The sequence below is a fragment of the Mytilus edulis genome, chromosome 3 (assembly GCF_963676685.1).
Source record: "Mytilus edulis chromosome 3, xbMytEdul2.2, whole genome shotgun sequence".
NCBI classification, from domain to species: Eukaryota; Metazoa; Mollusca; class Bivalvia; order Mytilida; family Mytilidae; genus Mytilus; species Mytilus edulis.
Window position 1 is genome coordinate 102,773,946 of NC_092346.1, and position 27,507 is coordinate 102,801,452.

Sequence of the window (27,507 nt, forward strand, 5' to 3'; positions counted from 1 at the left end):
CCTCTATTATCTAACGATGTTAAACAATGTTATACTTTAGTGTATACGTGATACCTCTAAAAAGTAAAATAACAAAAATAACGAACTCCGAGGAAAATTAAAAACGGAAGTCCCTAATCAAAGGCAGAATCCAAAGCTCAAACACATCAAACGAATGGACAACAACTGTCATATTCCTGACTTGGTACAGGCTTTTTCTTATGTAGAAAATGGTGGATTTGACCAGGTTAGCATCAGATGTGTATCAGATTTAAGTCAATACATGAATACTTAGAATATGAAAATGTTATGTCACCCACATGTTCGCCACCACGGCTTCTGTTATCAGAATATAATAATATAGCTGTTCGAAAAGAGAACACACATGTATTTTGAACGTCAAACATTTCCGCTTTAGTCAATTGATAAGTTCAGAATCAGAGATGTAGCGAAGTTACTTCTTTTTATCTGAGTATTTAGTTAGTCAAAGGGAAAGATATGTTAATCTTAGGTTACTTCTTTGTATATGAGTTTTCCGTTACTCATAGAGAAAGAGTTCATTGTAACGTTCCTTTTTTTTTATTTGAGTATACAGATGGTCAAAGAGACTTTTGGTAAAGTTACTCCTTTTTATATGATTATTGGAATAGCCACTAAAAATAGTTCATTGTCAAGTTACTACTTTTTTTTATCTGAGTCTAAGATAACCAAAGTCAAAGAGAAAGATTTACCCTGGTGTACAATCTCCAAAATTGTATTTGCTTATATTTGTCTACTAGTAATATATACTGCAGAATCGAGGTAGGTGGAGGTAAAGGTAACAATTTTTTTTTTGGGGGGGGGGGGGGGGTATAGGGGGTCTCAGAACAGGTTTTGGCTGTAAACCTTAATTCGCAAGTGAATAGCGCATAATTAAGATCCTGATTTTAGAATTGTATACATTATATACACAATACGAAATTTCGACGGTTGCCAATTCTAATGTGGAAAATGAATCCACTGAGTAGGAGTTAAACGTGTTTCATAATGTTTAACCACCTAGCATATATAACGAAACATAAACTGCGTATAATACTACCTCCTGTCACGAGGCCATTACACAAAATCTTTATAGGAAACTAGCAATAAACCGTTGTGATCTTACTTTGCCTTCAAAACATACATGACGCTATTATGATTGGTGTTTTAATGTACACCTGTAAGGTAAAGTCAAGATCTATGATTACTTCACTATTCAGAGGAGATATGCCCATCCTCTGGGCTAAAACAATACAGTGATGTATGGTTCAGTGGTTTCGGAGACAGCGAAAAGTTAAGGTACACTGTCCTTGGGGCCGATTTTGAAAGATGAAAGTGATAAATATATTCAGTTAGCAATATTTCACCTCATTAGAACATACAAAGTTTCATATACACCCTAGTCGAGAGGATAGTACACATACAGCTTCATAGTCGCTTTAAAGTGGGATTCTGGTGTAAAAGTATTTAATTGACAAAAAGGAGCATACAAATTAAGAATTACATTACTACATCTTGGAAGAGTGAAATGAAAAGATAAATCTTGTGAAAATAAGTTTCTTTTTGGATTTATGAACAATGGATCAACGTCCAGAATGGATAGATCGTTTCAGGAGTGACACACTTCCAAGAGCACACACTGATGACGATTACTGGAGATCATCTTCGGTGAGATTTTATTCATATAAACATACTGGACTACAATAGACAGAAAAATCTTATAAAGTTAAACATCTTAAAAGCACTATAAAACTACTTTTCATATTCTTACATCACTTTGAGAAATCCCAAAACTGAGGTTTACCCTTAAGATTTGTCAAAAATTGTTAAATTTCTTTGTCCCTTTCGTTGTTGTTATTTCTTGTCATGTAAAATGTCAGAAACAATTTCGATTTTGTTAAATTACAGGACCGAATACAAATATATGAGTCATATTGTATTTTACCATGTCAGAGACTTCCGTCAATTTCAATACACAATGTGACATTCTTTTCTGAAACTTCATCATTTCATTACATTGGCTTTGTAATATATAAACATTTCGTCTTCTGTATGTTTGTAACTCCAGAGCTGCCAATTAATGGAATTTAAAGAGTTGTCTCCTTTTTGAGAAGTTAATCTGAATTTAGTTTTTCCTGCCATTTCATCAATCTAACGCTATAGTGAAGAGATTGTTTTGTTGTTGCAAAAATAGAAACTCACTGCAAACTATTAGTTACCTTATAAAGGTTTCATTTGTCAATGAACTAAGAACGGAAGAAATTTTTCATGTATTGGTTAAATGTAAAAAAAAAAAATTTGTATCTATAACTAGACGGGCGTTCATTATCACTGGACTAGTATATATTTGTTTAGGGGCCAGCTGAAGGACGCCTCCGGGTGCGGGAATTTCTCGCTACATTGAAGACCTGTTGGTGACCCTCTGCTGTTGTTTTTTATTTGGTCGGGTTGTTGTCTCTTTGACACATTCCCCATTTCCATTCTCAATTTTATGAAATTACTTATCAAAATTAAGTGCAAACGCTTACATTTATCAATCATTTTTTTTTTAATAAATGTGTTATTTTAATTTAAACTACACTATTTCTAAGTGGTTCGTCCTTCTTATGATCTCTTATGTAATATTTAATTCTGAACAAGAGAACGAATACTGCTTTAACCTTTTTATTCATGTGACGTTAACCTTAAGATGTTATTTGTCATTATAATTTCCGTGTAATAATTGTATTTTCGACAGTAACAGCATTCTTATGATGTGTATTGTGTTATCATCATAAAATAATAATGTTTTCCTTTTTATGTCCTGTCAGGATATTGGTAATAATTCATTGGTCATTACGATAAAAAGTGCTTTCACTCTTGTGCTTAAAAAAAGGTAACGAAAAAAAAAAACATGTTGACTTCGAAATACTATGAAATATTTACAATTCTGATACATTAGAGACATAAGAGACCAGACCATAAAAACTATATTGAAAAAGTAAAATAAACATTAAAAAAAGCACCGTGTAGCTTCCAATGGATAACCACTTACGTACACAAGAAGGCATATTATTTCAAAATAAGGTCAACGTGTAGCTAAGGTAGTCACAAAGCCCTGATGGTGAAATACTGCTACACGGGAATAAAATCCAGAAACCAAATCCAAAATATTACTTGTAAGGTTTCATTAAGGCTCGTCGTATGATTCAACTTAAATGGGCAGTATTTGTGGCAGGTCAGTAAGCTTTTAAAAGGATCATTGAAGAAAGAACTAGTTTCATTATAAGCAACAACTTTATCAATTGAATTGATTCCCTGGGTATTTTTCATGTCCGGGGAAGGGACTTTTACAGTCGATTATACAGTATGGGTTTTTCTTATTGTTTGCTACATACAGTTGCCTACGATTGCTTCCATCAACTTCATTTAAACATTGGTGGGTAGTTGTCTCATTTTGGCAATCTTACCACATCTCTTTATTTTTATAAGAATTGCAAAATGACCTAAACTTTAATATCCTTTTTCTTGGGTAAATAGATAGTCAACATATTATCATGTACAATTCATCACCTTGATATCATGCATCCTATTATAAAGGAACATCTTATTCGTGTTTTTTTGTTGTTGTTGATGTCTTAGTCAATGGTATTAAACCAGGAAATGGCAAAATAAGATCAATATTTTCGAACTAGTCTGTTATAGATATAATAAAGGCTGTTGCAAGACTATATGGAAGTTATCTATAAATGCACTTTTTATGCCCCATTTATGGGCATTATGTTTTCTGGTTTGTGCGTAACGGTCTGTTCGTTCGTCCGTCCGTCCGTCCGTCTGTCCTGCTTCAGGTTGAAGTTTTTGGTCGAGCTGGTTTTTGATGAAGTTGAAGTCCAATCAACTTGAAACGTAGTACATATGTTCCCTATGCTATGATCTTACTACTTTTAATGCCAAATTTGAGATTTCTCCCCATTTTCACGGTCCACTGAACATAGAAAATGATAGTGCGGATGGGGCATTCGTGTACTGGGGACACATTCTTGTTATCACATGAATCAAGCAAAGAAATATTGTTATTTTTGTTGATAAAAAAATAAGGGGATTAAATCTTGACACTGAAGTGCAACAATGTCAGTTATAATGTTGCTTTGGTGACGGAATTAATATACTCTCACTAAATTTGCCATTTTACACATAGCTTTTGGTTTTTTGTTTCAAAATAAGGAGATTTGTTCTTATTGCCAATGAGACCATGTGAACAGTTACGGGTCACTGTATGGTCTTCAAATTTAAACTCATACCGGGATCTTCTATCCTTGATAGATTTCACCTTTTGATTTTCGAATTCAAAGAATCAACACTTGGCCTTATTTTATTTTCTCCTTTTTAGAATTATTTCTTTCTCTTAAATAAGAAAATAGTACATGTCATATTCGGTTCAGTTGTTATTTTGAGTGGTTTAAATGGTTTAGACCAATACATGTCTTCAAAATTCATATTTGAATATAGTCGCTGTAACCACGTACAAACACAAACTTTTCTTCCAACACTGTTATAGTTTAGATTTACCATGGATAAAAGTGTATATTGGTATATGTCAATATGGCAGCCACTAAATAAGAAAAATTACTATCCAGAGGTCAACTTAAAGGATTCAACAATAGATATGGCCTTGCTTTATCTTCTCCTCTCTCTAAATATTTCTTTTTCTTATATTAGAAAACAATACATTATAATTTATTTATTTGCATCTTCGCTAGGCAAGGGTTACGATCCACTCCCGTTGAAGAGAGCGGGAGTGGATCGTAACCCTTGGCTAGCGAAGATGATTTATTTGCGAAACAAACGAAAACCAATTTTGGTCATAGCAAATATATAGACAAAACAAACATAAGAAAACACGACAATAATAGAAAACATGTTAAAACCAGTTATTGGTCTCCTTTCCTCAATTATAATGACTCTTTAATAAAAGAAACAACTGTCATTTTCTGTTTATTTTGAGATGTTTAAATGGTTAAGACCAAAACATGTCTATATAAAGTGTCAAACTCTAAATCAAAAAAAACAAACCACTATGATATGACCTAAGACAATCACAGACGAGGTTTCTGACTTGGGACTGTTACATTAACATGTTCTTTTTACCTATATTAATCACCTTTTTAACGATATCATTATGGTTATATAAATATAATATTTTTCAAAGTAATAAAATTAATGTTCCAATGTTCACATAATCGTAAATTAGTCATTAGATATTGCTTCCAATTCTTCAGCGTTCAACTGATTTATACCCAAAGTGTCATCAACCAAAACCAATAAACCAAATACTTTAATTATATTAATAGTTATGCCAGTTATCATTTTGAATCTTTAAAAGTAAATGGGATTAAATGTGACTAATAGATTGGAACTTTTGATCTATAGCGTCATCCTTCATAACGAAGACTAACGAATGATGGTACATACTATTCATCGATGACTTTCTTCATTTCCTATGGTATAATGTGGGTAGTGGATTAAATCAATGATTGAATTTTCAAATTTTTTTTCATTGGATCTAAATAAAATCAAGATAAAAAAATTGAAATTTTGAATGCATGAATAAGACAGGAGCACAACCACACAAAAAGTCTGCTGGTCTGTTAACGGTCTTTATCTGACAATCGTGTCACATTGTGGAAAATTGCCATTCAAATTTTGGAGTTGTGGTGCATGTGAACGTGAAAAAAAGGGGGGAATATTAAAAATAGAAAACAACAATTTGCAATTGAAGTAATGTCATTTTTTTTTCTAAGTCAAAAAGAGTTTTATTAAAACTAATTTCTTTTACTAATTAACCATCCATATAACACAAATTTTAGTAAAACTATATCATCAATTAACTGACAATTCTTTTGACACATATGTTCCCAAGTTTACTCGAATTGCTAAAACGAATTTTGCAATAATACAGAATAAGAAGGGTGCTGTATTGTTGAACTTACATGTAATCAAGTTTGCATTTCTTATATTTATCCGTTCCAAAATGTTTTTAATCCAAGGTTGCCTTTATTTTTTTAGATTCCCAACTTGCTTTAACAACAATACATTGGTATGTTCAATTAGGGAAGGTTAAGCAATGATGATTAAAATAAACTATAATGTGCTATGAATTGGCGAGGACTTTAAGTGTATTTCAAAAACAATTTTTGTTTGCGTTACGCATGATTCTGTAATAAAATACCAGGACCGAAACCCAAACTTTGAAAAAACATAACATATATAACTTGGGAGGTACGATTGCTGACCGTCTCAACCACATATCTACACAACAACATAAATAAAACTAAACTTTATTTTGGTTTGTATTCACTTATATATAAAATGTATAAATTGATGTACTGCACCAACGTTGATCTCTTGTTACCTGACGTCTCAGATCAAAGGATAGGTAGTAGTCCTACATTATAATTAATTACTTTTATCTCAGGTAGAAAGATGTATCCGTTTATCATCATTATACAGCATTTGACCAAACAACGCCTGTCTGTATATTGTTTATTATTATTGGTTTACGCTGATAGAACATTTGATCACCAAGTTTACATAACGTTTTCCTGGAATAAGCAGAATATATAAGAAAGCGATAGCCTTTGAAACATTTTATATCTGTACTACTTCTTGGCGAGCTAACGTGACTATTGGTTGCTCATTTTTTTGTTTGTCTATATTTTTTTTAAGGAGTCTAAAGTTAGCTAGGTCAGTTGTGCTGTCGACTATGTTTAGTGATTCCCAATATCAATTTTATTCTTAATCTCTTTTGACCTGCTGTTTTCCCCATGACGAACCAAAATAAAACGTTTTGTTACCTCCTCTAATCATTCAAAAACGTTCGTCTGAACCAACGGACAAAGACAATGTTACGACTAAAAATCTGCATGCTCTTGCTTCTTACAAAAATGTATTATGATGTTTTGTGTCATATTAAGTCTAATAAAGGCGTAGTTATGTGTCTTATCTCTCAAAAACTGTTGATTTCATCATAATCGTTTGATGATCATATTGCTTTGTATTTTTGTCTTTGAAATCCCCGCTGTAGATATCTTTAAATCTTACTAAATATTTTTTACGAGTTACAAGCCTGATATCATCGATGGTGTCAAAAAGTGTTGTTCTTGTCTGTCCAATTTACTAGTTTAAATATTTCGACATTATTTTTGAATTATGATGTAATTATAATTGTATAAAAATTTGAACATTTAAAATTGTACATCTTCAGGGCTTAATATTTTTTGATGAGTAGATTAGCAAGAATTTTAACTGGGAATGGAGACCGGGTACTGTATTGAACAATTTGAATATGCCTTTGGGTAAAAACCACAATTCTACCCATATATCTGATTAAAGTCCATCATTTAGTTGTGTCAAAATTAACAGATAAAAAAAACCTGCACTGACGCATACCACACACCTTTTTTTTTTCGAAGTGTTAAAACAGCTTATTGACAATTACGATTTTTCAATTGAAATGGATATAGAAGTAATATTTGAGGAAAACGAAGATGAAACTGAAGAAACTAATGTCCCATTGAGATATAATCAAAACACCAGAACTGTAAGTTTTTTAAAAGTATTTTGATTTTGGACTTTAACATTGAGGCAAACGAATCGCACTTTTGCTGCATTACTTTTTCTTGCAAAGACATTAACTGTTCGTGCATACAATTAAAAAATAATAGGATATTTATTCCAGAAAAGAATGTCACTATTGTCTTTTCACCAACTTATCGATGGAATTGGATTTGTATCGATATCTATTTTTTTTTATTTATATAAAGCCACATATTTTACTGTAAACATATTTTATTCAAGAAAACGTTATATATATAGCTACAAGGATAAAGACATAAATACGAAATATACAAAAGATTTAATAACTGGGATTAGAAACAGTGATCTTATATAAATACGTCTCCCTAAATTCCAAAATAAGATTACAAGCTTTGAATACATGCTGAATAGCAAACGAATATGTAAAGGGGTGAAAGGTGTTTTTAGAAAAATGAATGTTATTAAAGAAAATAATATTTCTTTATATAGGGTAGGAGTCAATAATTAGATTTTTTTATTTGATGTTGGTTTTGTCTTCTTCATAAGGAGAAAACGCTACTGATATCGTATTCCAAAATAATTAGCTTGCCATTCCAAATAATTAAGTATCGAAAAGCAGCCATTGACTTCTTGTCGACTTTTTAAACGTTCTGTTGACCTTATCGCCATTTGCAGTCGTATAGAGTTTCATAATTACCAAACTGGTACCTTTTTCTTGTAGTTTTTTTTTTTAGAGAATAGTTGTATGCATATATCCATAAGAACGTCGCGTTTTCAAGTATTGTCAGTTTTGACTCACACCATTCAAACAACACGATAAGAGTTACGTTTATTGTAATCTCATGTTCAGCAAAAAAGTAAAACTACAAAATTACAGAATTCCAAGGAAAATTCAAAACGAAAAGTCCCTTAAAATTTGGTCCAAAATCAAAAGCTCCAAAACAGACAACCCCATAACAAATAATTGGCAAAATAAAAAGCTCCAAAACTGAAAGTTCATTAACAATTGGTAAAATCAAATCCCAAAATGGAAAGTCCATTAACAATTGACAAAATCAAAATCTCCAAAACGGAAAGTCTATTAACAATTGACAAAATCAAAAGCTCCAAAATGGAAAGTCCATTAACAATTGGTAAAATCAAATCCCAAAATGGAAAGTCCATTAACAATTGACAAAATCAAAAGCTCCAAAATGGAAAGTCCATTAACAATTGACAAAATCAAAAGCTCCAAAATGGAAAGTCCATTAACAATTGACAAAATCAAAAGCTCCAAAATGGAAAGTCCATTAACAATTGACAAAATCAAAAGCTCCAAAATGGAAAGTCCATTAACAATTGACAAAATCAAAAGCTCCAAAATGGAAAGTCCATTAACAATTGACAAAATCAAAAGCTCCAAAATGGAAAGTCCATTAACAATTGACAAAATCAAAAGCTCCAAAAACGGAAAGTCCATTAACAATTGTCAAAATCAAAATCTCCTAAACGAATGTATAGTTCCTTTATTAACGTGCTTGATATATGAATATTTTTTGTTTACTATACTTTGTATTTTATTCAAGCTTTCAATTGTTTTGATTCGAGTGTCGTTAATGAGTATGTAGACAAAGAGTGTACTTATCGTAATAATATATCATCCTGGTACATATGCTTGCATTTTTTTTGCATCTTCAACCCGTTTTTTAACAGTTAATCAAGTTTCTACTTCTTTTCAATAGAATGATATAAAAGGAAATATATGTCAAATAAGGGAAAAAATCTAATGATCAGTTGCTTGCACTTCATCAGTAATATTTACGACTTTCATAGTAATGTTGATTCTTTTTTTCTTTGAAAGTATTTTATGATTAAACTACTCAAACGTAGATCTCGCTGGAGCAATTAATATGGAGACAATAAAACGAAACGGAAAGGACCATACTTTGTTTGTTTATATAAGTCCATTCCGAACCTAAGTTATAACATGGTCTATATTATTGTTTATACTGATATAAAGCTTCGTGTCTGGAGGGGAATATTCTGGTGGATGATTTTATCGGTAGATAAAATGACCATTTAAACTTTTTTGATACTGTTATCATCTGTTGGAATCGTAAATAAACTTTTTGAAATTGCCTGACTTCATGTAGATGACCAGTGAAGCTGCCTCCAGGAATATTACAAATGACTTTGTACATAAATATAAAACTTTGATCTACTTAAAACTATTTATTTTGAATTAATATAAACATATTTTTGCAAACGTTATTTCTACAAGAACAAATAAATATGAAGTACACCAGTAATTAAAAATGGAAGCAGAAAACGATTGACTATGAAATTTTTAGGTCTATAATAAAAATACGCTTGTGATCCGTAATTGTTAAAAACGAATTGGCAAAAAGCTTGTTCACGAAGACGGGTTAAAAAATACAAAAAAATGTAGGCCTATCAATTATCCGGCCTCTTTTCGCACTCCATTGTAGAATTTGACCTCTTTGTGTTATATATTGTGGTGACTTATTTGATATTTTTCACATTAATGAAGCCGAAGGCAAAATGAGTTGTAGGATTGTCAATGACACAAATGTTCTGCAGAATCCAAATGACGTAGAAATATGCAACCATAGGTCACCTAACTCAGCTGACGCCAATAGATGCAAACCACTGCCCTTTCCTCGATCTTGATATCTTTATCATAAACGGGAAGCTTAATACAAAAATTTATGATAAAAGAGATGATTTTTCATTTCCTATTGTTAATTATCCATTTTTAGATGGTGACGTTCCCTTGTCACCATCTTATGGTGTTTATATATCTCAACTTGTACGATTCGCTCGTGTATGTAACAATGTATTAGATTTTAGCGAGAGAAATTTATGTATTACTGAAAAATTATTACACCAGGGTTTTCGATATCACAAACTGGTCAAAACATTTACTAAATTTTATCACCGGTATAAGGAAATAATTCGTAAATATAACTCAACATGCAGACATCTTATACGTTCAGGTATTTCACATCCAAAATTTTATGGAAATATTCTTTATAAAGCACAAAAATGTCAGTATTCTCCTCAGAAACTAACAAAACCTTTAAATAGACTTATTAAAAGGGGATATAGTTACGATACTGTTGTCAGGTCATTAAAGATTGCATATTTTGGCTTTAACATTGATTCACTGATAGGGTCTTTGCATCGGAACTAAACACATTTATTTCTTTAAAAAACAGTTGTTGGCATGACACGGGTTATGTTCTTCTCATATATTTTATGATAGTATGATACTAAACCCCTAACGGGAGGGATTGTACCTGATATTCATATGATGAAGACATAATCTTTCAATCAGTTTAATTGAGGTCTGGAGCTGGCATGTCAGTTAACTGCTAGTAGTCTGTTGTTATTTATGTATTATTGTCATTTTATTTATTTTCTTTTGTTACATCTTTTGACACCAGACTCGGACTTCTCTTGAACTGAATTTTAATGTGCGTATTGTTATTCTTTTGCTTTTCTACATTGGCTAGAGGTATAGGGGGAGGGTTGAGATCTCATAAACATGTTTAACCCCGCCGCAATTTTGCGCCTGTCCCAAGTCAGGAGCCTCTGGCCTTTGTTAGTCTTGTATGATTTTAAATTTTAGTTTCTTGTGTATAATTCGGAGTTTAGTATGACGTCCATTATCACTGTACTATTATGCATATTTTAGGGGCCAGCTGAAGGACACCTACGGGTGCGGGAATTCTCGCTACATTGAAGACCCATTGGTTGCCTTCGGCTGTTGTTTGCTCTATGGTCGGGTGGTTGTCGCTTTGACATATTCACCATTTCCTTTCTCAATTTTATAATGTGCGTTTTCGCCTAATTTCACTTTTATTTGCCTTAATGTCTGATACCCAAGGTCATTTGAAATTTCCATCAGAGTCTGGTGTCCACAATCTCATACCCCAAGAGTCTGATACCAATAATGACACACCATAGAATATGATACCAACTGGCATACGACTCAAAGAGTCAGCAGTGCTGAAAACTTGTTTAAAAATCTCGGTCAACCAGCTCCACTCTATTTGAAAATAATATTGGTTTCTGCGAGTCGATGAAATATGTGCGTTTAATGTATTAATATTTATAAGCTATGATATAACCTCAGAAATAAAAAAATAATAATCTTGCATTATGTTTGAGATTGTTAACATTTGTTTCCATCTGAAATTTGGTGATGTAAAATTTAACTGTCACTAATATATCACATATTTTTGCATTCTAGACGCCAACGCGGTACCAAGAAAACCAGTATGATCATGCATTTGGGGGAGGAGGTGGAGGAGGAGGAGGAGGGGGAGGAGGAGGAGGACACAGACATGAAAAAAGACATCATCATTCTCATCACAATAGTAGCCGTGCCGTCGACGGTGACGGGGTCGATGGTTACGGAAATTCTACAAGTAATTCCACATTGAACAGTCGGAAATCCTTACGTGGCTCTGATAAAAAGAGACAGAGAAAATGTGGATTAGTTATTTTATTATTATTAGGTGCTTTGTTAGTTGCTTTCGGGATTGGACTCTTAGTGTATTTCTTATTACTAGATTGTAAGTATATTTTGTTTTATAAAATGTTGTTATACTAATTATTGAATGTTTAATAACAAGTTAGCTTAAATACAAAATATGTGCATACCGGATTCGTCCTATCGGTATCAACATATTGCAACGCACATACAACTTTGCGACTATATCGTTCTTCAACAAAATCTTATTTCAATCTACGAAGATTTTGTATTTTTTCTTTGATAATACAAGCTATTGTTTTGTTTTTGCTTTTATAAGAAAGAGGATTACCATGGCTAACTTTAGAGATTAGTAATATCTATTGATACCAAAGAAGCAGTGCCAATTTCTTTTGTATTAGTCTGATATGTCATTCAAACAACGTGTCAAACATGCAAAGCTAGAACCAATATTAAAGACAGATTATTGTCTGTTGACAATATCCAAGGTCAGTCGTTGTAATTCATGTGTAACTAGGTGAGCCATAAACATAAATGTTTAACCTTTTGGAACTAATTTCCTATAGTGCTCGTAGAGTAAAACTTTGGTTGGTTTACTTGCTTTATATGTATAAACGTTTAACGAAGATTTGTAATTAAGATTGACATCTTCAAACAATTTATATAACCATTGTAAACCTGTTTATATTACATAAACATGTATATGTAATATACAAACAAAGCAAGCCAGTTACCAAAGTCTTGCTCTAGAAAATTAGCTCTAATGACCACAATGACATGTAGCCAAATGTATTGCTATGTTTAGTATCATGATTTACGTATTGCCAGAGGAACAAATTTTGATTTGATTAAGAAACTAACTTGAAATTAAATAGAGTTTTTCTTATTCATGCACACACGAATGCATTCGAAAGAAATATTTTTTTAGTTTAATTGAATTTTAAAACATACCCTGAAACAAGATACCTAAAAATATTGAATTAAACATGATAATATTCAGTGAATACACGATTTTGTCTCTTTCATCTCCATCAACACCTGGGGAGTGTCATAACATACTTTTTGATGCAGTTTGGCAATAAGTAATATGTCTTTATTACATAGAATGTATTAAGATATGTATTGTTAAATGAATGTGTCATATTGTTCACGGGTTGATTAACAAAGGTTGAGTGAACGCCTTTTTAGACTTTGTCATATTCCCGCGGGAAACAAAATGACTATCGAGAAAAGTATGCGAAGGATGAAGTGTTTTACTTTAAGTGGAACAAAAGGAATGCACTAAAGTTTCACCTTACTGACAATGGACGAACTTTGTATACTGGATGGTTAATCAGCAGACTGCATATTAAAAGTATACTAAATACATTAACTCACTTGACGCTTGATGTATTTGTTAAACAATTACAAATAAATCATCTAGCTTACAGGTTAGAAAGAATTGTCGAAACGAGATACATTAAAAATACGTGATCGGTTGTGGATCCAGAGTCAGTCGAAAAAGGGTGCCACCAAAGAATCGTCAGGAGTGGGACGTGTCGTCAAAGGTTATGTGTAGCTCCTTACGGGTGAGGGAGGTTGGTCCCCTTCGAAATCCGCATTTGTATTAACTTATACTGATTATATATAATTTATTTTTGGGTAATTGGGCATAAAAATAAAAGGCAAAAAGAAAAGAGATAATTTTAGTTGTTAACATCTTAACGAGAAAATTTGTATTCATGAAATATTAAGCACATGAATAAAATGTTTCCTTTAGCCTTTATTATTAGCAATTTGTTTACTTCTTTCGAACTCAGAAGGTTTTTACAGGAATTGATATCGTATACTGAGTCGGCTTTCTTCCATAACCTTCCCACATGTAACATGTTGAACCTCATTAGTACCAGACTGAGTAGTGCATGATTAACTGAAACTCGTCAATTCGGTTGATATTACATAAACTCAGTTATACAAGACCGATCTAGATGCATAAAAGTCAACATGGATTCAAGTTTTTAAAATTTGATAAATATACCTAGAAAAAGCCGTTTTTTCCTTAAATCTTGTAACTTTAAATATTAAAAAGAGATGATATTTAATAAAAGAAGATTTTCATAATGGTTTTTTTTTCAAAAATCCGGGTGTGTTTATCTAGTGAAACAAAAAAGTTAGGTGTGTCTATCCAAGGATTTGTAAAAAAATAAATTATCATGGGATCGAAACTAATCGTATGCCCTAATGGTTACAGCAAGGATTTGTATAGAGATCTCACTATACAAATCCTGATGAAACCATTAGGGCCCGCATACGATTCAGTTTCGATCCCATGATGATTTATTAAAAAAAAATGTGAAAACAAGATAGTTTTCATCTAAGCAATTCAAATATGTAATAAACATATACCTCACTATATAAATCCTTGGATACAGGTACTAATGTATTACGATTCACTTTATATAGATAGTCAACTGAGAACCAGCTTATACATTTCGGAAACAGATGAGTCCCTACATTGTTTTAACTATTATTGTATTCAGGAAACTTCCGCGGCAACTTCAAACTTTTAGAAGAGAAGAAAAAAAAATATATTTGGGGAACTGTATTGTCTAACTCTGTCGTAAGATACATATCTTTCATACTACTAGTATATTCGTTACATTTAATACGACAGCAAACAATGGTTTAAAAGTTCCACAAGTGTAAGCCCACGCAGTCATCTGAAGGTTGTCAAAATTCCACCTAGCAATTCCGATCATTACAAACAGTCATTCTTTGTAAGAACAATATCCGATTGGAATAGACGACCATACATTCTCGTGCATGCTAACACAATTGAGAGCTTTAAGACTTTGGTTGCTCTCACAGCGTTGGACTAATTTTCCAGGGCCTCTCTCCTGTTGTCATTGATGTCGATGCCATATGTATGTATGTTCCGTATCTCCCTCCTTTAGTAGGAGCACCACCATGGGTTATGGTGTAAAAAGGAAGACATTTAACACACTGTATCGGTACAGATTTAATGTGAGCATTTGCCTATCCAGTCTCCCAGCCTGGCCGTGACGGGTCTTACAACCAGAAAGTTAACCTTCCCCAAAACAATAAGCTACAATGTAATAAAGCATACGAACACACCCACTCACCTGACTCGCTCATCCTCAAAAATATAAAAAATGCATAATATAAAAAAACATTATATACAAAATAAGGGATAAGGTCACCCCGGATGCCGCACAAATGCCTAGACAACGAACGGGAAACCGGAGAGGACATACTTGGAATCCAAACCGATACCGCTAAATGCCCAGCTGTATTCCTGGTAGAGGAAAGCCGAAAATCCTATGATAAAGGATCTCGGAAAGAAACTACAGATCCATTAGGGGAACAGCTAAAACCCTCAGACATCAAATAGATTGGTCTGATAGTTTCCCACATGGAAACTACTAATGGATCCCATCTGACTACATGTCTCAAACAAACCTGAAAATATCTGCAGAAACCTTTCTCAACAAAAAAATATAATCCAAATCATAAAATATACGATGTAAGGATAATAATATTTATCCATGAAATCAATTTGACAAAACAATTTCAATGATGTTGATGGATTGTCTCTGCAAAAATTTTCACGTCCGCTCTCATCGGCATGCTCGACTCATATACTGGCCCTGCAACGTATTCATTCAAATTGCTTCTATATAGGTTACTCTGTATTGGGTCCGTTCACTCCCAAAACGAAATTTAAAAGTTAAAAACATCGAAATAAAATCAAGAGCATATCAGGTACTAGTAAAAACTCAAACTAGAATATAGTTGTAGTGTCTGATACCAACAGATAAAACTAGAAAAGGTACAGAGACGACTGACTCATTAGGCAAATAACAACTATAACTATGTCTACAATCACATGATCAATGAGCATGATGAGTAGTGTCACAAACATGTTAAATCAGATAGAATTGTCGAAATGAGGTACATGTTAAAATGACCACCAATAGCTGAGAGGTTTAAAAACCAGGCTTATTTTATTTGATGAAGACAAAAGTGATACTTTGACACCTTCTGCAGGAACGAAAAATATTGAATTGCAAAATTCAGAAAAGTTTATAATATTCTGAAACATAAATTTCCTGTTACAAAACTTTAGAATTTTTCTAAAACTAAGGATTTTCTTATCCCAGGAATAGATTACTTAGCCTTATTTAGCACCATTTTTGGGAATTTTGGGTTTTCAATGCTCTTCAACTTTGTACTTGTTTGGCTTTATAAATGTTATAACAATTTTGATCTGAGCGTCACAGACAAGTCTTATGTAGAGGAAACGTGTGTCCGGCGTACTAAATTATAATCCTGGACCAGATTACTGTCGATTACTTGAAAAAATGTAATCAATTACAATCGATTACGATTACAGATTACGATTACCCCATCCCTGATCCTGGTACCTTTAATAAATATTATAATGAACCTTAAGGTGAAAATCTTGAGGAATATGAACAAGCTTAAATCACAAGGTCAACATGACATTATTATAGTTAACGTTTATTTGAAAACTTATCATGGGTCTGCTCTGAATTGACCTCTCTTTGTAAATTGATATCATTACCGTTAGAAAAGTAACACGAATAATCATTCTGCTTTATATATTTATTCATATGTTCATATTACATTGTATTACCACAATCAATATCAGGGACTGATGAAAATTAAGATATCTACAAATGTACCAACATTTGTACAAAGACATTATCAATAACTTCATAATTAAGCTTGGAAAGAACCTTGTACAAGGAAGATTTTATATGTTATAGCATTAATTGTTCTAAATAATTAGGATGTTCTTATCCCAAGCATACAAACTTAGCCGTATTTGACACAACCTTTTTCAACTTTTGATCTTCAGCGCTGTACAACTTTGTACTTTTTTTCGCTTTCGATCTTTTATATCTTGGCGTCACTTGTGAGTCTTGTGTGGATGAGGCGCGTTTTTGGCGTATTAAATTTTAAACCTGATGCTTTTTGTTATTCATTAATCATGTGTTTCTTTGTCTAATACGTTTTCCTATTTATTTGTATTGTAGTCCTGTAATATTATGTTGTCATTTCTATGTTATATTTAACATTGCCATTAAAGTGTGAGGTTTGGCATGCCACAAAACCAGGTTCAACCCACCATTTTTCAGTTAAAAATGTCCTGTACCAAGTCAGGAATATGGCCATTATTATATTATAGTTCGTTTCTGTGTGTGTTACAATTTAACGTTGCGTCGTTTGTTTTCTCTTATTTTTGAGTGTAAATTGACATTGCGATAAGACGTGTCACGGTACTTGTCTATCCCAAATTCATGTATTTGGTTTTGATGTTATATTTGTTATTCTCGTGGGATTTTGTCTGATGCTTGGTCCGTTTCTGTGTGTGTTAGTTACATTGTAGTGTTGTGTCGTTGTTCTCCTCTTATATTTATGCCTTTCCGTCAGTTTTAGTTTGTTACCCCGATTTTGTTTTTTGTCCATGGATTTATGAGTTTGAACAGCGGTATACAATTTACTACTGTTGCCTTTATTTATATGCAATAGAAATTAAAATTTTAAGTTTTCTTTTTCAGCGGCAGGTATTACAACTTCAGGTATGTACATAATCAATTTGTGTGTTGTTTATTAATTTATTTTCAATGTATTGTTTTGTGAACCTGCTTGTCTTTTCTTAGTCCTTTGTTTGTTGTTATGGCACAGGTTTTCTTTGACTTATGAATCTTATGAATCTTGAATGTCATCTGGTATCTATTGGATCTTTTTTGTGTAGTTGTTTGGACAATGTAAATGATGCATATACATATGCATTCTTAATTTTTAACCGGATTTTTGTGACAAAAATGTCGGTTATTGATTTGGGGATGTACGGCGGGCGGGCGGGCGGGCGGTCGGGCGGGCGGGCGGTCGGGCGGGAATCAAATGTTGTCCGTGCATTAACTAATGAACTGTTCAACCAAAGCTTTTAAAATTTTAATATGTTGTTACTGACAACTAAATGAAGGCCAAGTTCAATAAGGGACTGTGCAATATTTATCTGAGGGTGGGGCCGGTGTACAGCAAATATTAAAAAAAAAACAAAACTGTATGCCCCGCCAATATTTATTATAAAAAAAGTTCTTGCCCCGCTTCAATTAATGAAAAAAAAAGTCCTTGCCCCGCTGGAAAAAAAATGAAACACATATATGGAAACATGATATTTTTTAACTAAAATGCACAACATTCAATAATACATGTATATCAGAGTTGATATTTCAACTCAAATGCATTTAATTCAATATTATAAAGATTTTATTTTTGAAGGAAGTCAACTTAGGAGCGCTGTGATTGAATGTAAGGGTACAAAATATTTTTTTGTATTTATCTATGAATAATTGCAGTGTGTATATTTACAAAATAAATTTGATAACCTATTGAAATATTTTCTAGACAATTATTTGAAAAGACTTCCAAAATTTCATAAATTTGGTGTAAAATGATAGTGGGCATCAGACTTCAGTTATTTTATACTATTTTGAAGCTTTTTATAAGTACATTTGATTTTTATCACAAAGAATAAAAATTATTCACTGAGAACAATACTGTGTTGAGAAAAGTGCTGATTCATCATAATAAGTCAAATTGATGGGTACTGATATAAAACTTTATTCTGGGAGTTCAATATTAACTATATTGTATAAAATGCACAAAACTATAGTTCTTTTGTATTTCTTTTCACCTTTCGCAATAAATAGTTCAATTGGAAACACCAGAATTCAAGACGCGACAAATGTTTTTAACTTAGATATTTGCCTTCTTTGCTGTGTAATTCCCTAATGTATCACTTGGGTATTTCTCTAGCTATTAAAATTGGAAATGTTCTGGTTAAGTTTGTACTGTTTATGGAGTAAGGCAATATTTAATCATACTAGAAGCATTTTCAGCGTTAAAATTGTCCATCTAAGAAAAAAAGAGGCCCACTTGAGGCCAAATTTAGATAGAATTTATATTCTCCTGTGTAAAGAATTTGTTCACATTCTTGGCAATTCATGCAGAAAATATTTCAATAGTGTTTGATTTTGTAGTTTATATCTTTAATTATATCAGGCATACATAATTTTTCATTTTCTACTGTTTGCAAGGACTTTTGTTGGAAATTAATACTCCCAAGGGACATAATTCAGCTTTTTCATAGATTAAGTTGTAATTCTTTTAATGTTTAAGAATTTAATTTTGTCATGTTAAAGATTTATTTAAAATACAATTGAAGTTGTTTTATGTTTAAGCATTTATTACCATATGTTATGTCATATGTTTAATTTTCAAAACATTGTTTATAGTTTTCCAGAATTTTGATCAGAATTTCATTTTTTTTTTATAAATGATTATTAAAAGCATAAACACACAAAAATATATTGAAGCACTGTATTAGGTTATTTTGTTTTAGATTCAATTGTTCTTTTTCTATCAAGTTACTTTTTTCCACAGAAATCACAAATAGTTTTAATCTGTTATACTCTGATTTAATTTTTTTATGCACACACGAAGGGTTTTTAAAAAAGTGTGCGCCCCGCCAAAGGTTTGTTACAAAAAACTTTGCGCCCCGCTCATTAATTGCATGAAAAAAGTATGTGCCCCGTCCATGTTTGCACCGGTCCCACCCTCAGATAAATATTGCACAGTCCCTAATGGCGATTTTGACTTTTACCGTTCAGGAGTTATGGTTCTTGAAAGATTGAAAAATGGAGTTTCCAGTCGTGTCCCTGCATTTACGCATGAACTGTTCTTCCTAAGCTTTCCAAATTTTAATATGTTGTTACTGATGACAAAATGGAGATCAAGTCCAATAATGGCGATTTTGACTTTTACCGTTCAGGAGTTATGGTTCTTGAAAGATTGAAAAATGGAGTTTCCAGTCGTGTCCGTGCATTTACGCATGAACTGTTCTACCTAAGCTTCCCAAATTTTAATATGTTGTTACTGATGACAAAATGGAGGTCAAGTTTAATAATGACGATTTTGACTTTTACCGTTCAGGAGTTATGGTTCTTGAAAGATTGAAAAATGGTGTTTCCAGTCGTGTTCGTGCATTTACGCATGAACTGTTTTACCAAAGCTTCCCAAATTTTAATATGTTGTTACTGATGACAAAATAGAGGTCAAGTTCAATAATGACGATTTTGACTTTTACCGTTCAGGAGTTATGGTTCTTGAAAGATTGAAAAATGGTGTTTCCAGTCGTGTCCGTGCATTTTCTCATGAACCATTCAACCAAAGCTTTTGAAATTTTTATATGTTGTTACTGATGGCAAATTAGAGGTCAAGTTCAATAATGACGATTTTGACTTTTACCGTTCAGGAGTTATGGTTCTTGAAAGATTGTGAAATGGCGTTTCCATTCACGTTGTTGCATTTACTCATGAACCATTCAATCTAAGCTTTTCAAATTTTAAGATGTTGATACTGATGACAAAATGGAGGTCAAATTTGATATTGACGATTTTCACTTTCACCATTCATCAGTAATGGTTCTTGTGATATTGCCAGGACACAAATAAATATTAATAAATCCGGTTTGCTGTCGTTGTGACAGCCTCTTGTTGTATATGTAATAAAATTGAGAATGGCAATGGGGAATATGTCAAAGTCAATGGATTTTCAACACAGCGAGAAAATCATGCACTCAGACGGTCTTCAGCTGGCACAGATGTGTACTAGTTCAGTGAAAATAGATGTCACATAAACTTATTTTCATAAGAATTACTTGATAATGAAACCAAGGATTCTTCTTACGATACAAATCCTTGGTGAAACATTCCAGAATCTACACTGATTTGAAAATAGGAATTAAGAAACATGTAGTTTGTGGTGTTACTCAATCCTAAAGAGGAGTTGGAATTGGTGTTTTCTGTTTTTACATATGCACTGTAGAGTAAGATGTTTGAAAGAAATGGTGGTCTACTATGTAACTGCAGTGATAATTTTATACAACATCTTTTGATATGAATGAAGCAGATTTGAGGTATGTTTTAAAGTGACAGCAAACCTACAATACAAAATATGTTACACATGTAGGTAGAGGTCAACCTACAAAAAGCTTTATAAATGACTTTTGTAATTACAGATGTAAAGCAACTATATAATGAGTAGGAACCCATGGAAGTGAGGTTACATAAACTAAAAACATTAACCCTAAGTAAATTTCATATCAAGAAAATTAAAGAGACCTTATTGAGTTAGCGTTCAAACACATTATTTAATTCATATCTGAATGCTTGTTATATTTATGTTTACAGCACAAACAGATCCCAATTCAGCCAGTGTATCAGTTCCAGTTTATAATGAGACATATTTATCTTCTATGAGCAATTCATCATCAGCAGACTTTAAAAGAATTGCTCTTCCATTTTGTAATGAGGTAAATGTACATCTTTAGTAAAACACGACAGATTGTTCCAAAGATAAACATACATGACATATCTTGAATTGTATTTTTTCTACATTTTGATAATTTTGTAGAGCTTTTCATTTAACTGACTTTGTGAGTCTATTTTGTTAGCATTTATAAGTAAATTCTGAGATTTGGTTGTACAGCAATAAAGGTAAAAAATTTAAGTTGCCAAGAACGTTATTTTTAGAATTTTTGGTCAACAATTTTGTTAATGACATATATTTTCAAATGAATAAATTGAACTTATCTTATTTTGTCCTTATTTTTCAGGTTAATGGGTATTTTCAGAAAAGTGTGTTGGGGGAACGATACAAAAGATGTGTTGTTAAAGAAATTACGTGAGTTACTTTGTTTTATATAAGACAAACACAGAACTCTCATGACGGTCCAGAATGTTTGTCAACTGTTTAGGACAACTTAAAAATATTATACTTGTCAGAAAAGGTTTATACATTATAAAGAAAAATATGCTACATGTTAACTTACGCTTTGGTGTTGTGAAGGTACAAATTTCATGAGAAATTGTACAAAATTTTGTGGGATATGAAAATAAGTGTATTTAACAAGTAGATTAAAAACAAAGACTTGAACTCCGTTTCATTTCCCCAAAAATGACAATAGTATTGGTTATTCTTGAATGAAATTAATGTAATAAGCAATATATCAGTCTATACCTTTATGCTTTCTGTTTGTTCATAGATTTACATTGCCAACATTAATTCCTGACTTTTTGAACATTTAACGAATTGTGTTTGTAGAGCTAATACACAACCGATCAACTGCAAGTGTTCAGGCCTCATCAATTTATCTTCTGGGAAGTCCATCAATGTCAAGTTTGATCTTGGATTTGTTGGGGATGTCTCAGATGAGGAAATCTTGGCCATCATCAGAGAAAAAGCCCAGAAACACATTAAAGATGGATTTGAGCTGTCATATATTAAAGACTTTTTGGTTAATGTGAAAACTAAAACAGAAACAACAACAAAAATTCCTGACTATGGAATAATAGGTAATTTCATAGTTTTTTAATTTAATGAAAATATTTTCAGTTGTTTAAAGATTAAGTAACCTGTTTAAATGTAAACAAGTTAATGTTAATTTTGATACCCCCCTCGTTTGGAGTGGAGACTATATTGCCACAACCTTCTGAATCTATTATTTTGTTCAATACATATTTATTGACAGAGTGACTTTATATATAGTCAGCAGCTACACATTGATATGTTAACACATATGAGCATTATTCAGATCTATTAAGTAACTACCGGTACTTTTAATTTGCTGATACTTTGAATTTTTCAACATGTTGACACAACTTGTTAAATTTTCATCACACATTTCTCCAATACAAGTTTACAGAACGACATCATAATTGGTCAGCAAATCAACATTGATCAGTTGTAATGTGTGTGCATGTTTAAGATCTGTCAGACACCAATTTCCTGTGTTTCCAATACATTTAATTTCGATTGGGGTAAGCTAATGATGTCCTCACTCTTTCACTTGTCATCTTTTTGTGCTGTGAAACATTATTAGAGAGATCATAGGCAGCTAACAAATCAGATGTAATGCAGCCCATGTTTAGGATAGTTTTGGTAGTCAGCATTGACATTAAACATATTACTGCATTTCAGCACTTAACACTATCAAAAGTTAAAACAAAAAGCTTAAAACCTCAGCAAAATTGATAATATTTGAGCAAAATTTTAAATCATTTATTTGACGTTTGAATACTATGACTTTTTTTCAGATGCAACCATAGCAAATTTAGACGTGAAGGTGTTCAACCTGACCTGGGTTCAAGAGTTGACAGATAATACAACCTATGACTTTTTACGCCATGCTGAACCTTTTTGTGCAGATGTGAGTTTGGTTCTAAAATAGATGGATAGCCAATAGATAAACATTTATATCTGAACCAATGATCAATCATAGATAAATGTTTATATCTGAACCAATGATCAATCATGTCAGATGACAATTTTAACCTCCATGAACCTTCTTGAACAAATAAATTGAGGGCAATGTGCTTTGTCTGTCTGTTTATCATTTAAACATTATATATTTGTTATAGGGGCCAGCTTAGGGATGCCTCCGGGTGTGGGAGTTTCTCCCTACATTGAAGACCCATTGGTGGCATTCGGCTGTTGTCTGCTCTATGATTGGGTTGTTGTCTCTTTGACACTTTCCCCGTTTCCATTCTCAATTTTATTGTTTATTCCATTATTTGAGAGTAAGAAGCAGATTCCATTTTTTTATATGAAAACTGCCTGTGCACTGGCATATATTATAGTCAAAGTATTTGTACTGTTCAAAACAATTATTACTACATTGTTTATTAAAAATTAAAATGCCATTCTTATTTATGAAACTAATCTTCCAAAAAATACTGCAACTATGTCAGTTGACACACAGAAAAACCCAATGTAAAGCAAGCTGTTTATACGGATTGTATGATGACCATTTATATTCTTCTTACTCTTTTACAGCTTGATGCCATATTTAAAGACAGTGTACTTAAAGACAAGTATTACAGTTGTCGGGTTATTCAGTTCAGGTAAGTCAAACATACACCAATCAACATTATACAAACCATTCTCTTTGATTAGGTCAAATGTTATCAGGAATAATTCTACTTTGTGGCACTAGGTAAATTCAATTTGTGCCAGTAAAATCAAGTAATATGACTCATGTCTTCTGACTTTATCCCCTTTTTATAGTTCATTGATCCACACAATTATGTCAGGTTACAAGGCCACGTTATCTATGTTTTATATTTACAGAAATGATCCACACGATTATGTCAGGGTACAAGGCCACATTATCTTTATGTTATCTATTTACAGGAACGTTCCACACAATTATGTCAGGGTACAAGGCCACGTTATCTATATGTTATCTATTTATAGGAATGATCCACACAATTATGTCAGGGTACAAGGCTATGTTATCTATATGTTATCTATTTATAGGAATGATCCACACAATTATGTCAGGGTTCAAGGCCATGTTATCTATATGTAATCTATTTATAGGAATGATCCACACAATTATGTCAGGGTACAACTCAGGTTCCAAGGATTGTCATCTCCAGGAATGAAAGAACTAGTTTTAAATATTATAAAAGACAGAGCTAAAAGAATTATGGTAAATCAAAAGGAGTTACGAATGATAGGAACCCTTCTGATAGAACCTGTTAGTGCTTCATTAGATATAATAAATGGTACAATTGACCTAGATCCATCACCGACCCCACCTGTAAGACCAACACCAAGTCTTCCTCCAGGTAAGAAAAACTGAAAACTTATTGACATTAATATATATATAATAAATGGTACATTTGACCTAGATCTATCATCGACTTATTCATTTGCACAACATATGTGGGTAGAAAAATAATGTGAAATTCATTTTTTGAAAGTGTATAACTTGCATCTACATCATGAAAATGAGAAGATAGCGGAAAAAAAATGGCTGCAAAGATTCCTAAAAAAACATGACTCATAATGAAGTATGCACCAAAACAAGCTGGTTTACTGTAATTAGGAAGCTTGTATACGTAATATTATTGAAACACACAAACAAATTGTTCTATTTCAGACACACGTATGTTGTTAGCTGAAGTAACAGTTTACATATATAACCTGACATGGAATGAAGGCCTGAAGTCTATTTCACCAGGTTCACCTGCATTCAGTCTAGCATTTAGATTCTGTAAAGATGTAAGTCTTGATCTGGAATTCTTATTCTTTACATTCTCAATTTATCATTCTTTATATATATTAATTTTAAAGCTGGATTCAGCTTGGCGGTTTTCTTTAAAATTATCTTATGATTGGAGGTAAAAGATACTTTTTATCAGATTTAAACACAAATGTATTCTTTAAAAATAGTATTGCTCAGCCTTACTTGTATCATTATGGTCAAATGATCAATATGCTAACCTTTGTGATAGTTTTGTATATTAGTTGTTTAACCATTGCATATCAGTAGAAATTTGTTTAAATCAGAGCAAATAATATTTCTATTAGAACAATTTTTATATCATTGCAAAGGGTTTGAAAAACATTTTTTGCTGTAACTTTAATTTCCTTTATTTATTACAGATGGAAAGATTTCACATAAATGATCCTGCATACAAAGGATGCAAAATGTTACAGTTCATGTAAGTTTATGTGTGTAAATATTTTATGAAATTGAGATCTAAGTTTCTATATGGACACCTTTGAAAATTGAATATAGTTAAGTTATTATATTTGATTCAAAGTTATACATAAGTTATTACATTTGATTATTAAGTTATACATTGGATTAAATGCAAAACAGTATTTGATTTGAAACTTTTATCGTTTCTCTTTTTAACTAGATCAGTGGTGTTATAAGAAAGTTCTTTTATTGGTTCTATTGAATTTATGCTAGGCAGATTTATTCAATCTTATTGTTAGACTGAATGGTTCATGTTGAACTTCATGCATGTTCCTTATAAGAAATATTAGTGAAACCTTTGATATATCTATTGCAATCTGAAAATAGTAATCTTCATTGATTTTGATTTGCAGATCACCAGACCCAAGCAAAAGTTACACCAAAGCTAGGTTTCAGTTGCAGTACTCCTACCCATACACATTTACAGCTGATAAAGTTGTGTCATTAATCAAGACCAATGCACCAGGTCCTTATATGAAACCTGATCTAGATGCCTCAGGACAGAACCTAGGCACTTGGCTTGTAGGGGACTTATTGGTCATATTAGAAGGTGTCCAGACAGCGGTGGACTTGACCACTAGTGTTACAATCATGCCACACACCACTGCTAGTCCATTGATAACAGGAAGTATTGTAACGTCTACAGTATATGTAGGTCAAGGGACACCATCACTGCCACCAGCCACAGTTGGAGGAACAACTACAGTCTATGTTCTCTATGGTTGGTATTACATTATATTATTAGAGACCAGTGCTCTAGCTAGAATTCAAAAGGGGCAGGGTGCCAGTGGAGGGCAGGGCACTTTTTTATGATAGGAGAAGGCACTGCTCATTTTTTTTTGTCTACGTCCCTGCGTGTATCACGAGTTCACATATTTTTTTACTGTATATATTGTTAATAAAGATGCATTTATAAAGTTGTTGTTTTGATTATTTATTCTATAAAATTTGCATAAGAAAAGTCATTCATACTATATCATGTTCATAATACATGGCAATACACATTCATACTATTAACCAAAAGAGGCAAAATAAACTTACTATTCTCCCTTCCCCCTCTGTTTCCAAAAGAAAGAACATAAACTAAACATCTCATAGTTTACCATACATGTACATGACAGAGTAGTTGTATTTCAAAATGTCATCTAGAGCTGGGCCCTCACAACCTGTTTTCATTGTTCGTGTTTAAGAATATATTATTTAGTGTAGCTTCATCAAGTTGATTTGTGATGAGAGTATTACTGCACACTTCGATTTTAGTAAGATGACAGGTTGGACATCATTACATCACATTAAAGTATCATATTTCTTTATTGAGAATGTATAAAACATGGATTGCCAAAAGTATGATTATCAAAAATAAATTGCAATATATTTTTTTTTGTATGTTCAAAGACAGTTAATATCCTTAAGGTAACATTCTTATATAATTTTGTATTCAATTGGTTATTTTTTCCTATTTTTAGTGCTAGATAATATTTTAGGAGCACAATTTTGTAATAAGCATTTTCAGGGGAAATAACTCCAAAATTAATTTCCATGTTTACGTCTGCTTGTCGCTCACAAGTTGAGATGTACGATGTTTCTGTGTCAGAAGGCATAGTTTTATTTTAATTACTTCAATTCAATTCTAAATTCATGAAAGTCGTCATTCGCAAACTCTTTCATTGTGACGAAAATGCCGACACATTCATCTTATTTATGACAAAAAGGTACATTGTCTTAATTAAATTACCTAGTAATTAACACCTCTGAAGTCTTATCCACAATAATTGATTGTAATGACATGATA

At 32.3% G+C, this 27,507-nt stretch overlaps 1 protein-coding gene across 2 annotated transcripts in view; it reads left to right on the forward strand.

The window, feature by feature from the left end:
• The first annotated feature begins 1,374 nt into the window (after positions 1-1,374).
• Positions 1,375-27,507, forward strand: part of LOC139518052 (protein eyes shut homolog) — a 114,318-nt gene continuing 88,185 nt past the window's right edge. The window contains exons 1-12 of one of the 2 annotated variants that reach the window (XM_071309702.1): positions 1,375-1,665; positions 11,828-12,152; positions 17,656-17,676; positions 21,355-21,476; positions 21,780-21,847; positions 22,268-22,518; positions 23,260-23,372; positions 23,999-24,066; positions 24,545-24,795; positions 25,110-25,231; positions 25,616-25,674; positions 26,069-26,436. In XM_071309702.1, the coding sequence (XP_071165803.1) occupies positions 1,576-1,665; positions 11,828-12,152; positions 17,656-17,676; positions 21,355-21,476; positions 21,780-21,847; positions 22,268-22,518; positions 23,260-23,372; positions 23,999-24,066; positions 24,545-24,795; positions 25,110-25,231; positions 25,616-25,674; positions 26,069-26,436 (1,858 nt within the window). In that variant the 5' untranslated portion in view covers positions 1,375-1,575. Of the gene's footprint in view, positions 1,666-11,827; positions 12,153-14,587; positions 14,670-17,655; positions 17,677-21,354; positions 21,477-21,779; positions 21,848-22,267; positions 22,519-23,259; positions 23,373-23,998; positions 24,067-24,544; positions 24,796-25,109; positions 25,232-25,615; positions 25,675-26,068; positions 26,437-27,507 lie in introns of those variants that run through there. The other variant, XM_071309703.1, reaches the window with a different exon arrangement.